This window comes from Carassius auratus, unplaced genomic scaffold (genome assembly GCF_003368295.1).
Source record: "Carassius auratus strain Wakin unplaced genomic scaffold, ASM336829v1 scaf_tig00039765, whole genome shotgun sequence".
Lineage (NCBI taxonomy): Eukaryota > Metazoa > Chordata > Actinopteri > Cypriniformes > Cyprinidae > Carassius > Carassius auratus.
Window position 1 is genome coordinate 63 of NW_020526538.1, and position 16,809 is coordinate 16,871.

General features: G+C 39.5%; 1 protein-coding gene across 1 annotated transcript; it reads right to left on the bottom strand.

Annotated features, from left to right (window-relative positions):
• Positions 1-5,076: 5,076 nt before the first annotated feature.
• Positions 5,077-11,473, bottom strand: LOC113084138 (IQ motif and SEC7 domain-containing protein 3-like). Its single transcript, XM_026254787.1, has 2 exons — positions 10,884-11,473; positions 5,077-5,334 (listed from the first exon to the last, which is right to left on the bottom strand). Exons 1-2 carry the CDS (start codon positions 11,378-11,380, stop codon positions 5,118-5,120), a joined length of 714 nt encoding a protein of 237 aa, XP_026110572.1. The 5' UTR covers positions 11,381-11,473; the 3' UTR covers positions 5,077-5,117.
• Positions 11,474-16,809: the final 5,336 nt, after the last annotated feature.

Genomic DNA, 16,809 nt, shown 5'->3' on the forward strand with positions numbered 1-16,809 from the left:
ACAAGGAAGAGATGTACCAACTGTATCAGAAGAGGTCATTTCACCTGATGGAAACACCTTTTGCCTTGCATGCGTATACTGATTTTATTCATTATAATACGGAATTAATCACATCCAAAATAAATGTTTTTGTGAACATAATGTGAGTGTACTGTATAGATTTAACATGTTTATATTAATACATACACATGTATATATTTAAGAAAAAGTGATGCTATATATTAAATATTATTTATATATAATATAAAATTATATGAATATAAATTAATACATGACATGGTCTTTAAAAAAACACAAATATATGCAGTACACACACACACACACACACACATATATATATATATATATATATATTATATATATAAATATATATATATAATATATATATATTGTATACATATATATATATATATATAGCCGTTAGACTGGCAAGAGCGGATTCCAAATCATCAACACTCATCTTGCTTGATCTGTCCACTGCGTTTCACACCGTTAACCACCAAATACTCCTGCTAACCCTATCGGCAAAGGATATCTCAGCAACCGCACTACAGTGGTTTGAGTCTTACCTATCAGATAGGTCCTTCAAAGTATCTCAGTTCATGGAACACTTCTCTTCTCGGCCTTCAGGTGCATCTCAGTAAATTAGAATGTTGTGGAAAAGTACATTTATTTAATTAATTCAACTCAAATTGTGAAACTCCTGTGTTAAATAAATTAAACGCACACAAACTGAAGCAGTTTAAGTCTTTGATTATTTTAATTGTGATGATTTTGGCTCACATTTAACAAAAACCTACCAATTCCACAATATCAACAAATTAAAATATGGTGACAAATATGTTTAAATAGCCAATCAGCTAATCAACTCAAAACACCTGCAAAGGTTTCCTGAGCCTTCAAAATGGTCTCTCAGTTTGGTTCACTAGGCTACACAATCATGGGGAAGACTGCTGATCTGACAGTTGTCCAGAAGATGATCATTGACACCCTTTAACAAGGAGGGTAAGCCAAAAACATTCATTGCCAAAGAAGCTGGCGGTTCACAGAGTGCTGTATCCAAGCATGTTAACAGAAAGTTGAGAGGAAGGAAAAAGAAAAAGCATCAAGAGCCACCACACACAGACGTGTCAAGGAATTTGCTGAACCACAGACTACGTCAGAGGCGTCTTACCTGGGCTAAGAAGAAGAACTGGACTATTGCCATTGGTCCAAAGTCTTCTTTTCAGATGGGAGCAAGTTTTGTTATTTCATTTGGAAACCAAGGTCCTAGAGTCTGGAGGAAGGTTGGAGAAGCTCATAGCCCAAGTTGCTTGAAGTTCAGAGTTAAGTTCCCAAAGTCTGTGATGATTTCATGATCTGCTGGTGTTGGTCCATTGTGTTTTTTGAAAACCAAAGTCACAGTTACTAAAAAAGTATTTTTTTATTTATGTTACGAAGTATTCTAATTTGAGATGTTACAATGTGACCCAAAATCATCACAATTAAAAGAACCAAAGACTTAACCTACTTCAGTCTGTGTGAATTGAATTTATTTAATACATGAGTTTCACATTTGAGTTAAATTACTGAAATTAACTTTTCACAACATTCTAATTTATTTGAGAAGCATCTGTAACATTGTAAACTATACCATATTCAACCAAAGAATTCAATTCTTAATGTCAATGGGTGTTCTTGATGAATAATAAAGGTTTATCTTTTGATTATTGCCGTTGCCACTGGTAATACCGTGTGTGTGTGGCTTTTAATTTCCAGCATATTTTAAGCCACAATATACAGTAGTAGTTTTTAAACAACGGTTTACTTAAAACAACCCAACATGTTAAGGTAAGAATATTTATCCTAACTAGCTGGGTCTAAATAACCAGCATGTGTTCTGCTCAATTGTCTATTAAGCAGCGCTGGGTTGCCAAATAACCCAAGTAACCCAGCATTTTTTAGAGTGTAAGTGATGTTTCTGAAATAATGGCTAATGGAAATTCGACAGAATATATTTTTAAGTATTTTAAAAAACAAAGTGTAACTTTTTACTGGATGTGTGATTAAAAAAAGGAAGCCTTGGTGTCAATAAGAGACTTCTTTCATGAACATTAAGAAAATATCTGACCCCAACCGTTTGAACGGTACTGTACAGTAGGACATGTCATAGAGGGTGTTCTTCAGTCCCTCACAGCCTTGTTTCCTTCTGTGTAAAATTAAACCTGACTAAGGTCTATTGACTGTGAACTCACAGTGCTGAAGCTGAGGGCTATCACATTAGCTAAGGTCAGGGAAGGCAGCCCCACCATGCCTGCACAGCCTTGTCAATGCAATTTCACTGGCGCACCCGCTTCCTTTTATCGCCTAGACACTCCGTTTGAGCTGGTGGAAAATGTCATAACTGTTCAGGTGGGCTGTCAGTTTTACTCTGGCATAGTTTAGTCATGAACAAAAAACATCCATCTTAATTTCCTGATGTTGCATTTCTGTCGATTTCTTCAGTTCATTCAGTATTCATATGGGAAATATGTCTGTCAGTTAAAGTGTAATCGACCTGATAGAGTGCTAAGATGTTGAAGGCATGAAAGTGCATATTAAATTCATAGCTGCATGAATATCTGTTCAGCTGGAGGCTGTAGATGTATATTAACGCCACCAAATGGTGTTGGGTTTCAAAATAATTATCCTGTTTCAATGCGCTCAAGTTGCCATGTTTATCTGACCTGATTTAGACATCAAGTTTAACAAAGACTATTGGCATGTAAATGTAATCTTGTATGAGAGCCCATCCTTCCATCCTTCGCACATTTACAAACCCAGTAATCCAAAGAAGTCTGCACTGAACATACAGATGTCAAGTTAAAGTCAATTCACACACATGATGACATTTGGCAGCTTGGGGCTTTTCTTCTGGGTCGTTGTTTGAATTCAATGAGACTATGACAAAATTACAGACTTTGTACAATGGTCTGCCCTCACCAACATGTCCCTGGGACAGTGTTCCCAGCTGTTCCACTCGGAGATGGCCCTGCATTCTGCTGAATGTTTGATAATACATTTTGCACAAACAATAAAAATCATGTGCTGAATCCACAAACACACAAGTTGACATTTTGGTCCAAAACAAAGCATCAGCAGCAACCCTCATGAAAAAACTGTTTTGTCACTCTACAATAGAAGCAGATCTATTATACACTATATAACTGTTCCAAGAAACATAATCCCTGAGAGCGCTTATTTACTAAGAAAAGAGCTGTAATATAATTCTACCCCTCAGAGACACTCAGAAACTAAACTTCAGATATATGGATGAATTGTAAACAGCACGTCTACATATAGTCTGCTTTAAGAAAAGCTCCAGGGATTTTCATGGAATAAGAGCACAGCATCTCTCACACCCTTCGCATGTTCATTTATTCAGTACTTTGGCTCATTTGATTATGCTCCCAATTGCGTAGCAATCCAAACTACATTAGACACATGGCAATGCAGATATTTTCCCACTGAGAAAGCAGTGAGGAAAAGCAAACACTGAATGAAAATAATAAAATACAACTATTTAACTGTGTTAAGTTCATAATGGCAAAAACAATGTGTCTTTCTGTATAAAAGCTAGAAAACATTTTCAATACTTAATTTATAAAAAAAAATATAAGAATAAATAATATATATATATATATATATATATATATATATATATATATATATATATATATATATATATATAATTTATTTATATTCTTATTTTTTTTTCAGTTTCATTTTTTGTATTTTATTTGTTTTTTTTCCGGATAGCTTTGTTGTTGTTTTTTTTACAGAGGTGACTGAAAAAAAAAATTGCACTAAAATGAGACTTAATAAATTAAGTATTGAAAATGTTTTCTAACAGAAAGACACATACATACACACACATACACACACATACATATATATATATATATATACATATAGCTAAATAAAATTTGTTTCCATATTGAAACAGAATATCTGCTGGAATACACTGGTTCACATGCTCTGTACGAAAGAAAGTGTGAAAGTATTACATCACAAGTCCGGTTAAAATGCAGCGCAGCTCTAGGGCTCATGGTTGAAAGCAGCGGCTGATGCCCTCAGGGGCCGAGTGATGCATTGCTGCTGACTGCGGACTGCAGGGGCTGCTGGGGTGGGAGAGAAGCTCATGGCAGCCCCGCAGCAAACCTCTGCTGAGAGTTATTTCCATGCTCAGCGCAGCAGGGAACAACAGCACATGCTCACGTGACACCTCCGCCGGCTCAGGAAATCAGACTGAGCAGAAATACCAAAGCGCTTTCATTAATTATTGCAACCTTGCATTAATGTTGCGGTGACAAACAAAAACAAGCATGATTCATAGCCCAACGCATAAACAATGTCACATTTATGAGAACGTATAACTGCAATTTAACAATGCAGGAACAATTAAATTCACATCCGCATTGGGGGAGCGACTCATGAACAGAGGACAAAAGCATCCGGAGAGTAATTATAGTCAAACGTGACAGCCGCGGCCTTGTCCTCAAGCACCGTTTGTCTGTGTCCTTCTGCTGTGTGTAGGGTGCACAATTACACGCACACCCACACACTAGAAACGGGTTATGTATTACACAAGCAACTTTTTCGGCAATCCAGTTCATCCACAGGTGTTGCCATGACAACCAAATCATTTATCCTTCAGAGCTCCGGCTCGTGCCCATGGAGAGGAATCGTCATAACGCCACCGCAGCATCAAAACGGCTTTGTTGTAGCAAAAAAAATATTCCCAACATATCAAAATCCAGCACATTCTTGCCATTTGACCTTTTTCCCTGCACCCACTAACACTCCCACACGCAAAATGCACGCACACAGCTGGGCTATTGCTCATGTAACTTCTGACTAACCACTGATGCCCATGTTGGCATTCACTTATATGGGAACGAATGCAAACGACATGCATATCAATCCCCATTAACATACTCACACTGAGCATACTGGTCACTATGGCAACGGCTAACATGGAGTCTTGCAGCCAAGTGATGCTAATTCTCGATTTCCAAATGCTTTTCAGCCATCATGTTCTAACACTTTGCTCACGGTGCCGTTCTTCTGCTAAAACTGCCCCAGATGCAAGAGCTCATTCATACGGGGAAGCAATAAGTCATTAGAAGCAATGGCATGTCCCACATGCATTCAAGCTGCCCTATATAGAACAGGCCTCTGTCATTCGATGGAGCGTGAGCTACTACAGGAGTCAAAGTGTGCACTGTGGAGGTGGAAGAGGAACAGGAGAAGAAATGGAGATTGAATGAAAGAGTGAACACAGACCTGTCTTTGTTGGAAGGGTCTCCTTTTGGCCTGTGGTGGATCCAGTGGAAGAAAGAGTGACAGACAGACAGACAAACAAAAATGGAGATACACAGAAAGTGGAAGTGTCAGTAATGTTATATTTTGAACACATACAGTAAGGAATACATAGAAATCAATGGAGCAAATACAAATACAAGTTGATCTTGTGCAGAGAAATGATTTGAATTAGGGTTGGGACGATAGACGATGCCATCGCTGATGGCTGATAGATATCACAATGTTGCGCCAACATCTCCCCCAATCCCCCCACCGATGTCATCGTCCATCGCGATGTTTCACTGTAGACATTGTCCGATGCCAAATCTGAAGACATCGCCTAACCCTAATTTGAATGATTACAAATCAACTTTTTTTTTTTTAAACCACTTGAAATCCTGATCAAAGACTTTTTTTTTCTCATTTACAAATTCATGCCAGTCATAAATAGAAGTGACAGGACAAACAACAGTTTAAAACAAAAGTGGAACAGAATTTTTGGATAGTGGATTTTGCCGATAACAATACCTAGGTTGGATCACACTGGTTAAAATGGATACTTAATGAAAGTTAAATATGCTTTGTTATTTAAGTTAGTTCCTAGTTGATTAACTAATGTTAACAGAAGAACCTTTCAAATGTAAAATGTTTTAGTAATGGTAAATGTTGAAATTAACAATACTTCTACAGCTTTCATAAGCTTTTCATCTTATATTTACAAAAGTCATGCTTAAAGATGTCTATCTTTAAATATTCACACAAAAGCCATACATAGAAAAATCACATAAATATGAATATTGTATGCATACTAATTTTTATTCTATTTTAGAATACTTGATTATCTAAAGCTGGCTGCACAATATATGATCTTCAAATATTAACCGATTTTAAAACCCTGGGAGACCACAGACAAGAAGACAATTCAACCAATTTTTAACCTAATAATCCTCAGAATGCACACACTAGACGATTCAACCAGACCACGAGACCACACACTTGAGGATTGTAGGAACAATTTCACAGTGACATGTTCTCACGGAGACTCGCAAGATCAAACGTGCCTAGAGAAGAAAACTAATAGAAGACAATCAACATTGTCAGCTGGCTACCCCTGGTGCACCTTCTATTTCACAGTGAAAAACAAAGTATAAAAAGTAATATGGGTGATGTTCTCTGCTTTCATGGCATGTTGGTGGCTGCCAAGTTTCAGCTATAGAAGCACGCAACATCTGGCAGGTGACGCTTGCTTGCTCTCATTGGCTATCGGGGGTATCACATAAGAGTTTATATTTACGATTTGAGTTTGGGGACGCTCCGTCTCAATCGGGAGCAGTTAAATAATCATAATGACACCACACCATAGAGATTGTTCAGGGATGCAAATTAAATTAAAACAGCCTTAAAACAGTCTGGCAGGCGGCCAGCCTAATCAAAACACACAGGATTCAACTCGAGCGGGAGTTTGGAATTTTTGACGATAGCTCCAATCAACTATCGATGCTGATCAGTCGACCTCTGCTTCAAACCAATGAGATTTCACAGTGGCAGAGCTACCCAGCACAGAAACCAATCAACCCAAGAAATATTTAAATAAGAAAATTTATCCAGGGTTTACAAATGTGCAGTGCTAAATATTATTGTTAGGAATTACTCTGGGTTATCAATATTGAAAAGGTCACATGACGTCTTCTATTATGCTGCCTTTTGTGCTTTTTGACACCAGTGCATGGCAAAACACTCTTAATTTAAACTAGGTTAGAATTAATAACAATATTGATTACAACTAATAAAATAGACTATCTTTTCAAAGCAGCAGGTGATGGGTTTGACTGACGTGGGCTTCTCCATAGACATTCAATTATTCAATCATAATTGTATAAAGTCTATCAGTCAGTCCTCCAACACCCAGTGTATTACTCACAGACTCACGTCTACGACAGTAATTGCCACCTTCAATGGACAAATGTAATTAACACCGGCCATGCTAATTATTCTGAGAAACAATCCCACCTCAATAGCTCCCCCACAGCAGTAGTTACACTTGTTCATTAGCCGAAAGCATTACACCAGAGAGAGAGCAAGAATGTGATCACCCAAGTTGGGTCATTTGGATTCGCAGGCATCTGTCTGATGGGATAGAAGCAGATACACGGATCTAAACCAAAAAAGAGCTCACATGAAAAAGGCGGCACTGTAAACGACCCTTGTGGTTGAAAAGAGAAGAGGAGACCCTAAAGAAAATGGCAAATGACATGTTGGTGTGCCATCTGCTCAACACCAAGGGAGGGCTGGTGAGGGGGTGAACGAGGCATTGGAAAATTTGGCAATAGTCTAAAGAGAAAAAGAGAGACAGAAAGAGAATAAAAAGGATGGATATGGCTGAAGTAGATTCAAAAACAGTCAAATGATGGCAAAAAAGTCTGTAAAACACCAAAATCTATCAGTAAAACAAGCCATCTGCCCTCGCAGTGTCATGTGACTTCATTGTTTCAGGTGAAGTTGATGCTAAGCGAAAGCTAGCAGCCCTAAAGTTACTCAGGTGTAAAGTAAACACATGGCCACATCTACCAGATGCTGTTTATGTGACTGCTAGTGAGTTCATGTGAATCATCTGATGGCACAGCAGATGACACCAAGGCAGACAAGTTGAAAATACTTCACATTATATACACATACACACACACCAACAACAACAACCAAAGATTTAACACAACCAGCAAAGATTGTCATAATGTTCGAGTCAGAACAAGACTCCAGACAGAATCTCATAAATGAACTAAACAAACATATTTTAATTGTGAACAAAATGAGCAAACAAGGTGTGGAATGAGGATTTACTGACTGACAATAACTCAACCAAAAGGGCATGTTGATCATTCTGTGTGACACCGGAATCTTTTTTCCCTTCTTTAACAAGGACAAACTTAATATAAGAATGTAAAAAATTACTGAAAAGACAAAAAAAAAAAAAAAAAAGTAAAAAAAATAAATAAATAAAAAAAATTTAATACTGTTATTTTCCATAGCTTGATAAAAGTCAAACCTAGAAGCTGAAAACGGAGTGAAAAAAAACACTTAGATCTGCCCCCCCCCCCCATTTATGGAGAAAAATGCTAGGAGGTGTTAAAACCATATTTGTCACATCTATTAGATCTGTAGACATGAAAAAAAAAAAAAAAAATAAAATGTAGGTTTTGGTTTACCTACAGTAGCTTCCTGATTTATTATATTCATGTACACTAAAACTCTCTGCACTAAGAAAATTTGTAAGCCCTCTAAAAGCTTCTCCAAAAAGCTCTCAAAAGGAACAGTGAAATTCTCTAATATTAATTTCAAATCATGTTAAGTTTTTTCTATTAAAACTACAAAAAGACCATATTGTGCACAAAGTTGTATAAGTGCATTTATTCAGCAAAAACAAAATGTAATTTTGTCTCAGCAAATAGCGACTGATCGAATCATTGAACGAATCTTTTTTGAAAAGAAGCAAAAGATTCAAATCAATGGTATAAATCAAAATTGCCATGCATAACTACAGTTAAACCAGAATTACTATGCAAGAAGCCAAGTACGGTATCTACACTCAAGGAAAAGAAGAAATAAATCTCAGATGAGAAAGAAAGCACTCGATTTATCTCAGCAAATGGAGGACATTCAGTTTGCTCTCCACTGGAAAGGAAGGCAAGAGAAACAAATAAGAGGTGTGCATATTGGAGAAACAAAATAGAGAAAGTGAGCAACACTAAAAGGGTGCAGTGCATTCTGCAGCCTCTTCTGCTCTCTCTCTCTCTCTCTGACTCTATGCTTCGCTCTCCCACACAAGTTGATCCACAATCTGACTCTGCGCTGAATTTTAATCACAACCTCTCCTACACAGTGGCCCGATCATACACACAAACCGAATCTCCACACCACACCAGCCGCCTGCCTTAAAAACTACAGGAGATGCTGTACTGCAGTGCTCAACACTGATCCAATCCACCAAATGTTAATCTCCACACGCTCAAGCACACATCAGTATGCATCGTGTGCTGTGATGAGGCAGGCTCAAGTGCACACTATACGCGGTAGCGATCAGAGGTGCAATGGATAGGTCGATTCCTCAGCAATGCAGGGAGGGAGACAAACAACTTAACTGTCAGCAGCACAAGGAGTGGCCCACTTCACTTCGGTGCCATCTCTCTCTCTGGATCTGTATGGAGCATGTTGACGCAGCACATGCTGGGAAGGATATTGACAGTCTTGAGGCTACTGACAGCTTTGCTCACTGTGGAAATCTTTTCAGATTTCTTTTCCTCTAAAACGTTTTAAAACCATACAAGACATCAATAGCATCAGTTTAAAAACGTCATTCCAAACCCAACAGAGTTGCACACCATTCACAAATGAATTGGTTTAACAGTTTAAACTGCAATTGATTCCAAAATGTAGTAAAAATGATGTAATCTGAAATCGAAATTAAAAAAAAAATGAATCTGACTGTAATTTATGTAGAAAGGCAAGACTATCTTTGAATGTCTGTTAGACAAAGTCTTGTTTGAAGGAGATATATCAATATACTGTTTGTGCACTTCAAATAGCTTATCTGAATCTTAGCTAAAAGCTTAGTTTACAGTAAAACAAAACTAAACTTGCTTGAGCTTCCTTGTTCTACAGAAAACTTCACTGGCATAGTCCAATCTCACTCAAAATCAAAAAAGATATTACATTTGTGACAGATTTAGCATGCTACTGTAATTCAATCCCAGGTTCTCATGACATTAGCCTGTCACTCTGCCAGAGGCCCAGCAGCACGACTCTGTCCAGACAGGAGTATGTCGGCTTATGTAATGCTCAGGCTCGATGGCACAGCCAGCTGCCTGTCCGATGGCCTGGAAAGGGTCCTATTGTGACAGACTGTTGCACTCAATTTCAGTTTTGCAAGACAGACAGAGTGCAAACAGGGGATACCCTCTGAAAGGTGTTTTCTGTTCTTTGGGTCCTAAGTCCAACATTGTTATACTTAGTTCTGCACCAATATTACTAGTGTAATGTAAATGCTGTAAAAATACTAGTGTGTGTGATGTAAAACAACTAAAACTCTGTACAAACATCCACAAGTATGTGTAGTTCAAATTGATGTCCAGTTTCAGTGAATATTACAGTGCACACAGTTGTTCACTCATACTTGCTTTAAAGGACAGTTCACTTAAATTCTGTCAGAATCTACACATCCTCATGTTGTTCCAATCCTGTACAAACTTTCTTCTGTGGGACACTAAAGATAATTTGAATTATGTTTCAACTGTCCATGCAATGAAAGTCAGTGGGGACCAAAAGAACACCAGAATTTTGGAACACCATGACAGTACATAAATGACAGAACTTTTTATTTTTAAGTGAACCATTCCTTTAACATAAACCATAGTCTATTTAGTTAGCAAACACACCAACATACAGTCTTTAAAACAGTGTTTAAAATTGACAGTTTTCTAAACAGCCAGCATTGAGGCTGTGGACTCTAACTGTTTTCTAGTAGATCCTCAGTTATGCAGTAAAAGAGCCCTCAGGCCTGTACTTACTGTCTCTGCAGAGAGCTTCCCAAACTGGTACCGACACCGTCTTTTTCTCGTTCCCTGTCTCGGTCCCTCTCTCGCTCCGTGGCATTGGCTCCAGCTGACAGGCTTTGGCCGAGCCTTGTGTGCGTGTTGGCATTGACGCGCCGGTCCCGTGGTGGCACGGGTGGAGGTGGGGGTGGGGGAGCCGGGGCCGGGATGGGTATCGGGATGGGCCTGCTGTTGTGGCTCAGATTGGCGTATATGTTGGTGGAGGTTGCAGCGTTGGAAGTGGGTGGCTGGACCGGGTGGATGGGAGGTGGAGGTGGGGGCGGGCAGGGCTTACGGTCCAACCTCAGATCTTTGTTCTCCTGGCTGAGCCGGTCCAGCTGCACTTCAAGCTCCTCAATGCGCCGCCGTTGAGTTTCCAGAAGCTTCTGTTGGCTCTCGATGATGTTGTTAAGCTCCAGTAGGTACTCCACTGCCCGGTTAGGGCTCTCTGGGCTGCCCTGCCCAGCATCCATGCTGATGGACACTTGTGTGACAGTCACCGTCAGCCGGGACAAGCTTCTGGGATCACCCCAAAAGAGGAAGCTCTCCCCCCCACGTGGAGCGGGTGGGGGGAGAGATGGAAATGTGTTGCGAGTTAGAGTTGAGTTACCAGAGTAAAATAGTCAGTGGTTTTAATCGGAGATTCCCCAAAGTTAAATTCAGCTTTGGAGATCACAGTACTGGAAAGCGATGAGGAAATTCCATATTGGGAATTTGTATTCACATTCAAGAGATGATGACAATGTTAACAATTGGATTTGTTTGTTTGTTTACGATTGGTGTGAGTGTGTGAGTGTTTATGTGTGCATTGCTACTCTTCTGTCAAATGTGCAATTTTTCCACTGCCACCAAGGAATCATGGAATCGAGATCAAAGCCAGTTTGCGGAAATGAACTTCAGTCATTTAGCCATTCATTAATCTCATTAGTTAATGCAAGTGAACAAAAGATTATTTGACAGAGACATTATAGAACATTCCCAGCACCTCAAATCCAAGGTAAGGATGCACCGCAAAAAGCCAAGTCAGCAAATATCCATTACACAGGAAAAGCCGATTTCCTTTTCGTCCATTTCTCTGGCGTGCATCCTCTTCCGTTTCTCTTTCAAATGTGGAGTTGAAGTACTGCAGCTGTTTTCTGGCCGTCTATTCATGACTCATATTTCAGACTGAAGTGTTTGGGAGACATTTTCGTCAGGAGTCATTCTATTCCAGAGGCGACTGAGATGGAAAGGTAGAGAGAGAGAGCGGTAGAGAGAGAGGGAGACGGAGAGAGAGAGAGAGAGAGACCAAAGTTCTTCTGATAAATCCACTGCAATACTAAATTAGCTTCTGGGAGGTGTGCGCATGTCTTTCAGAACAACCCAGTTCCCCCTTCTCTCTTCTTCGCACCCTCATTACAAAACCAAGATTTCTTCATTCAAGCCATTAATATTGCTCATCATTATGCATCGTAAGACATGGAATTAAATTTCCCATGCATGATGCATTTCAACTCATTGCAAAGTCCGTTCAACACAATATTTTGTTTTTTCATAACACACTACTTCTTTGCGCCTTCATTCCATTATTTCTGAAGACTAATCTCTCAATGTATAATAATTACATCTATCATTAATGTTTCATGCACGCATTTGTCGTTTACTCACGAGCGGTTTCACACTTATTGCCCAGCCAGTCCTTGAAGACAATCGCGCATCTCCAACGCGTACAGCTGCGCGATAATGAGGCGATGTGTAGAATGCGTCCCAAAGCGATAGCACCAAAGTCGGTTAAATCTCCAAATTCGACGTTCCAACGCAAAAGGTTTATGAGTTTAAACCGCACAAATTATTGATCTTCTGTTGCGGTTGATGGCAACGCGTTCCTCCCGATCACCTAAAACAGAATTGAGAGGAAATACAATCCTTGCGGCAGGATGTCCACTGCCTGTCGAGTTTTATTTCGCTTTGTGTATCAATCAGCGCAAAGGCGCTCAGGTCCCGAAACAGCTGAGACGCGCAATACAGCGTCCGCGTGCTCGTCCACACAGTGTCAAGACAGTGCGCGCGAGATCATTAAATAACACCCATGTTGATGGAGCACAGCTTTCATTATCATTTTTTAAACCAATTTATGGAGACTGCGTTGCATGACAACTAATTAAACTACCCCGAATGGTTGTGTCTTCCAGTAGCCAATATGACAGATGTCAAGACGTGTTGATGCCAGTAACTAAAGATATTCGTTCATGAATGAATTGCTCACATGTTGAACAGGCATGCATTCCCTCCTGATGCTCCCTGGACAGCCCTGCACCTGCCGCCCCTCGCCGCCATTTGGTTTCACCGCAGTGGCCACATGTGTCTCGATCGCTATTTTCGCAGCATGTCGATGATGCTCAGCGCCTCTTGCCGTGGTAAAGGGTGATGAAGGGGTTAAATTCATTTGAGTGAGTCAGAGAGAATATATTTTTCTTTTCAATCGAAGCTCTGACGTTAGTAGGACCGTGTAGCGCTAGAGGAACATGCCGGGGAAACTGTATCCCCGTGGTCGGCCATTTTGGAACGCGGTAACATTCATTTCGACGGGAGAGTTGCTCTTTGCGCTGAGCCAAAATGAGTGCAGTTTCTCTCTCTCGCTCTCTCCCTCCTACACACACACGTACCTCAAGACTCAAACCGAAGGCTGTGTGATGCATTTAATCTGCAGAAAAAGCAAGCCAGCATAGATTTATTTTACACATTGAAGCAATTGTTCATTCACTGCAGTCCAAATGTAAATTTAAGCCAGCAACAGGTAGCCTACATTAATATAAAAACAGGCTTTGCACGGTTAATGCGAGCTTAAGATGATGTAAGTGCCTAGTATGAATATTTTATTTGATGTTATAATTTCTGCTGCAGCAAAAAACAGGGATAAGTAGCTTTTGGCTTTTACAGCAATTTTAGGATGTTCCATGTGCTGAATCACTCTCATGCTCTCTGCTTTCAGCACCCACATTAAACCATCCATTTTTTTCTTCCTTCCACCCACACGTCCTGCCCTCTCTTTCTCTCTCTGTGTCTTAGTCACAGCTGAACTGTTTATGAGTGAAAGGGATGTGGTAAGCACATGCAGGATAAGGAGACCACTATGCTGTGGTTTGCTTTATCATTAGGGCTTAATTTGTCTATTAATGGCAGTACGATTCCACGTTAAGGGTAGAATTATGCTTCTGTCAACAGTTTCCCAGTTTAATTCACCGATACAATGCAGTGTGACACATTATAATCTCGTGCCTGCTGTGTTGTACAACCAGTCTCAATCAGCTTTCTAGGGAGGCAGTTATTTCAAAGACATCCCAGTGATACATTGCTACAAAAAAGTTGTAAGTATAATGCTCAAAAATGCTGTCTAGGTTGGCAGGTCACTGGTTTTTGAAACAAAAGCCACTCCATGCTGACCTCCTGGTCCAGGATGAATCTTTACCTCAGAATTCTGCGTCACTGGCTCACTCCAGGTGCCCTCTTCTGAGAGTTCATGAAAAACGTGTTCACGCGTGAGAGTCTGTGCTCAGCACGGGCGAATTGGGCACGCTTCGCTCATATAGAGCATATCCACTGTTTATGTAAGAGGTGCATGCGGAGGAGAAAAGAGTTGCAGAGGGGAAAAAAAAAACCATGTATGGAGAGAAATCCATTTAACTTCTTACTCTCCCACACAGAAGCCTTAATTATTCAACTGCATAATTCTATGTGCACTGTGATCTATCTATCTATCTATCTATCTATCTATCTATCTATCTATCTATCTATCTATCTATCTATCTATCTATCTATCTATCTATCTATCTATCTATCTATCTATTGTCTTTCACTTTATATATGCACATTATCTATCTATCTATCTTTCTATCTATCTATATTGTCTTTCACTTTATATGTACATCTTTCTATCCATCCATCCATCCATCCATCCATCCTATTATTTCATCCTCTTTTTCACTATTCCTTTTCATTTCATCCCCTTATATATCTTTCGTTCCTGTTTTTCATCTCTCTTGTGCTCTTTTATGTCTCTGACACCAGTCATAAAAAAGCTGGAGAACATTGTGAAGATCTGAGCTTCAAAACTACTGTCATGTTTTCAACCCTCCCCATCTCTTCCTCTCTCTCTCCCCACAGGGCAACCACAGCGTTTGTTCTCTCACACTGAGCCTTCGATTCCCTCTTTAATGCTTTAGGAACATTTCCTATTCTATAACTATTCATTCACAAGAAGCATGTTATATAAGGAGCTTCATCAACATGTCACATCGGTTTTGCAGTTGTTCTGATATTTGCTCTGTAGAGCTGTGTTGGCTTTATGTGGTCTGGTTCTGACAGTGACATTAGCGCTTAGAAAGCAATGGCAGTGCTCCATTAAACAAAGGGCAGGAGGGAGGATTCAATATGGACCAATAGTTAGGTTGTAAAACTAATAAAGTCACATTCCATCACCCCATGCCTGCCAAAACTACAAATGTAAATTAGTAAACTTGAACTAAAGGCTGTCATTAATGTCTGGATGGAAAGAGATGAGAGGACAAGTGCGATTTCTTCAAGGTTGATGGCATGATAACGCACAGTTTTGATCAAGCACTTCACTTCAATCCTGAGCTGCTGTGACATTGCTGAACAGGAAATGAGCTCAGGCACTGGTAGAACACGTACTGTAATAGAAGTATAATATCAATAGAAGTCAAATAAAAGTTGAACTGCTTAACAGATTGGTAATGGTAAAATGGTAATTGGTAATGGAGAAAAATGGTAAAAATTTAATTTTGTCAGAATACACAGCAAATTGCGAGACATTAATGAACAAAGAAACTTTTAGATCCAGACCGAATTGATATCTGCCTTCCTCAATACCTGATCAAAAGCATACAATGATGACATTTTATTCTGGATAATTAAAAAAGAGCCTGGCTGCATACTAATATGCATACTTAATATACGTGAAAAGTCCCTATTCAAAGTATTCATAAAACAGTAAGCAAAAAGTACACCGGTAATCTATTGCGACTTCCTGTGAGATTCTCAAGTGCAAATTGAGTGGACGCATTATACTATCCCATGAGGCTGCGGGAGAGGAGCTGTGAAAAGCAGTGAAGCAACATAATTGACGCTGTAGGTTATACGACAATGACAATATGACAGATGTACTGTAGGCTAGTACAGTAATAGTCGCAAAGCACTTTCACAATACAAAATAAATGCCTACTCAGAAATGCAATTTTGGATGAGGCACATTAAGCACATGTGCTAATTTTTTTAGGCTAAGCTGTTACCTTGCTAAATAATGTACTAATTTGACCATTTAAGCCTCTAATGTAATGTGCTATATATATTTAAAATATATTTTTTAGGATTATGACTACAAATGTATTTCTAATCAGGACCTGAAATAAGCATACTAACCATGCTAGCCAACTCTTTAACCTGGAAATTGTAAATAGCAATTGGAAATAGGACATGAATTTACAAACATCCTCATTTCTTAGGTCCACCACCTGCCACTGACACACATACAATATCCAGGCCAACTGCATAATGCAACATATCAGAGACGCTGTAATATTGTGTACACGACTCGCACTTATCGCTGATAATACTTCATATGTGAGTGACAAAACCCCTCCACGTCTCAACTGAAGCAGCCTGTAGCTTGCTGATTAAAAAGGTCAACATGACATTTCCCTGGTGCTCAACATCCAGCCCCCTTCTGCTTCCCCGAACAGCACAGATGCACGCCTCAACAACGTGTCGGTTTCTCAGGCGTACATTGTCGTGCACTCCCAGGCTAAAAATAGATGTGATCTCACAGATATTGACTCCTAATCAGCTGAGAGATGCTGAAATCAAGGGATTCAAAAAAATCTGCTTTTCAAAAATGGCCAAATTG

Excerpts from the sequence above, each read along its gene's own strand:
- LOC113084138 (XM_026254787.1), bottom strand. The coding sequence starts at position 11,380 with ATGGATGCTGGGCAGGGCAGCCCAGAGAGCCCTAACCGGGCAGTGGAG. Across the intron at positions 5,335-10,883 it reads GGAAGCTCTCTGCAGAGACA|GCCAAAAGGAGACCCTTCCA; the intron begins GTAAGTACAGGC and ends GATCCACCACAG.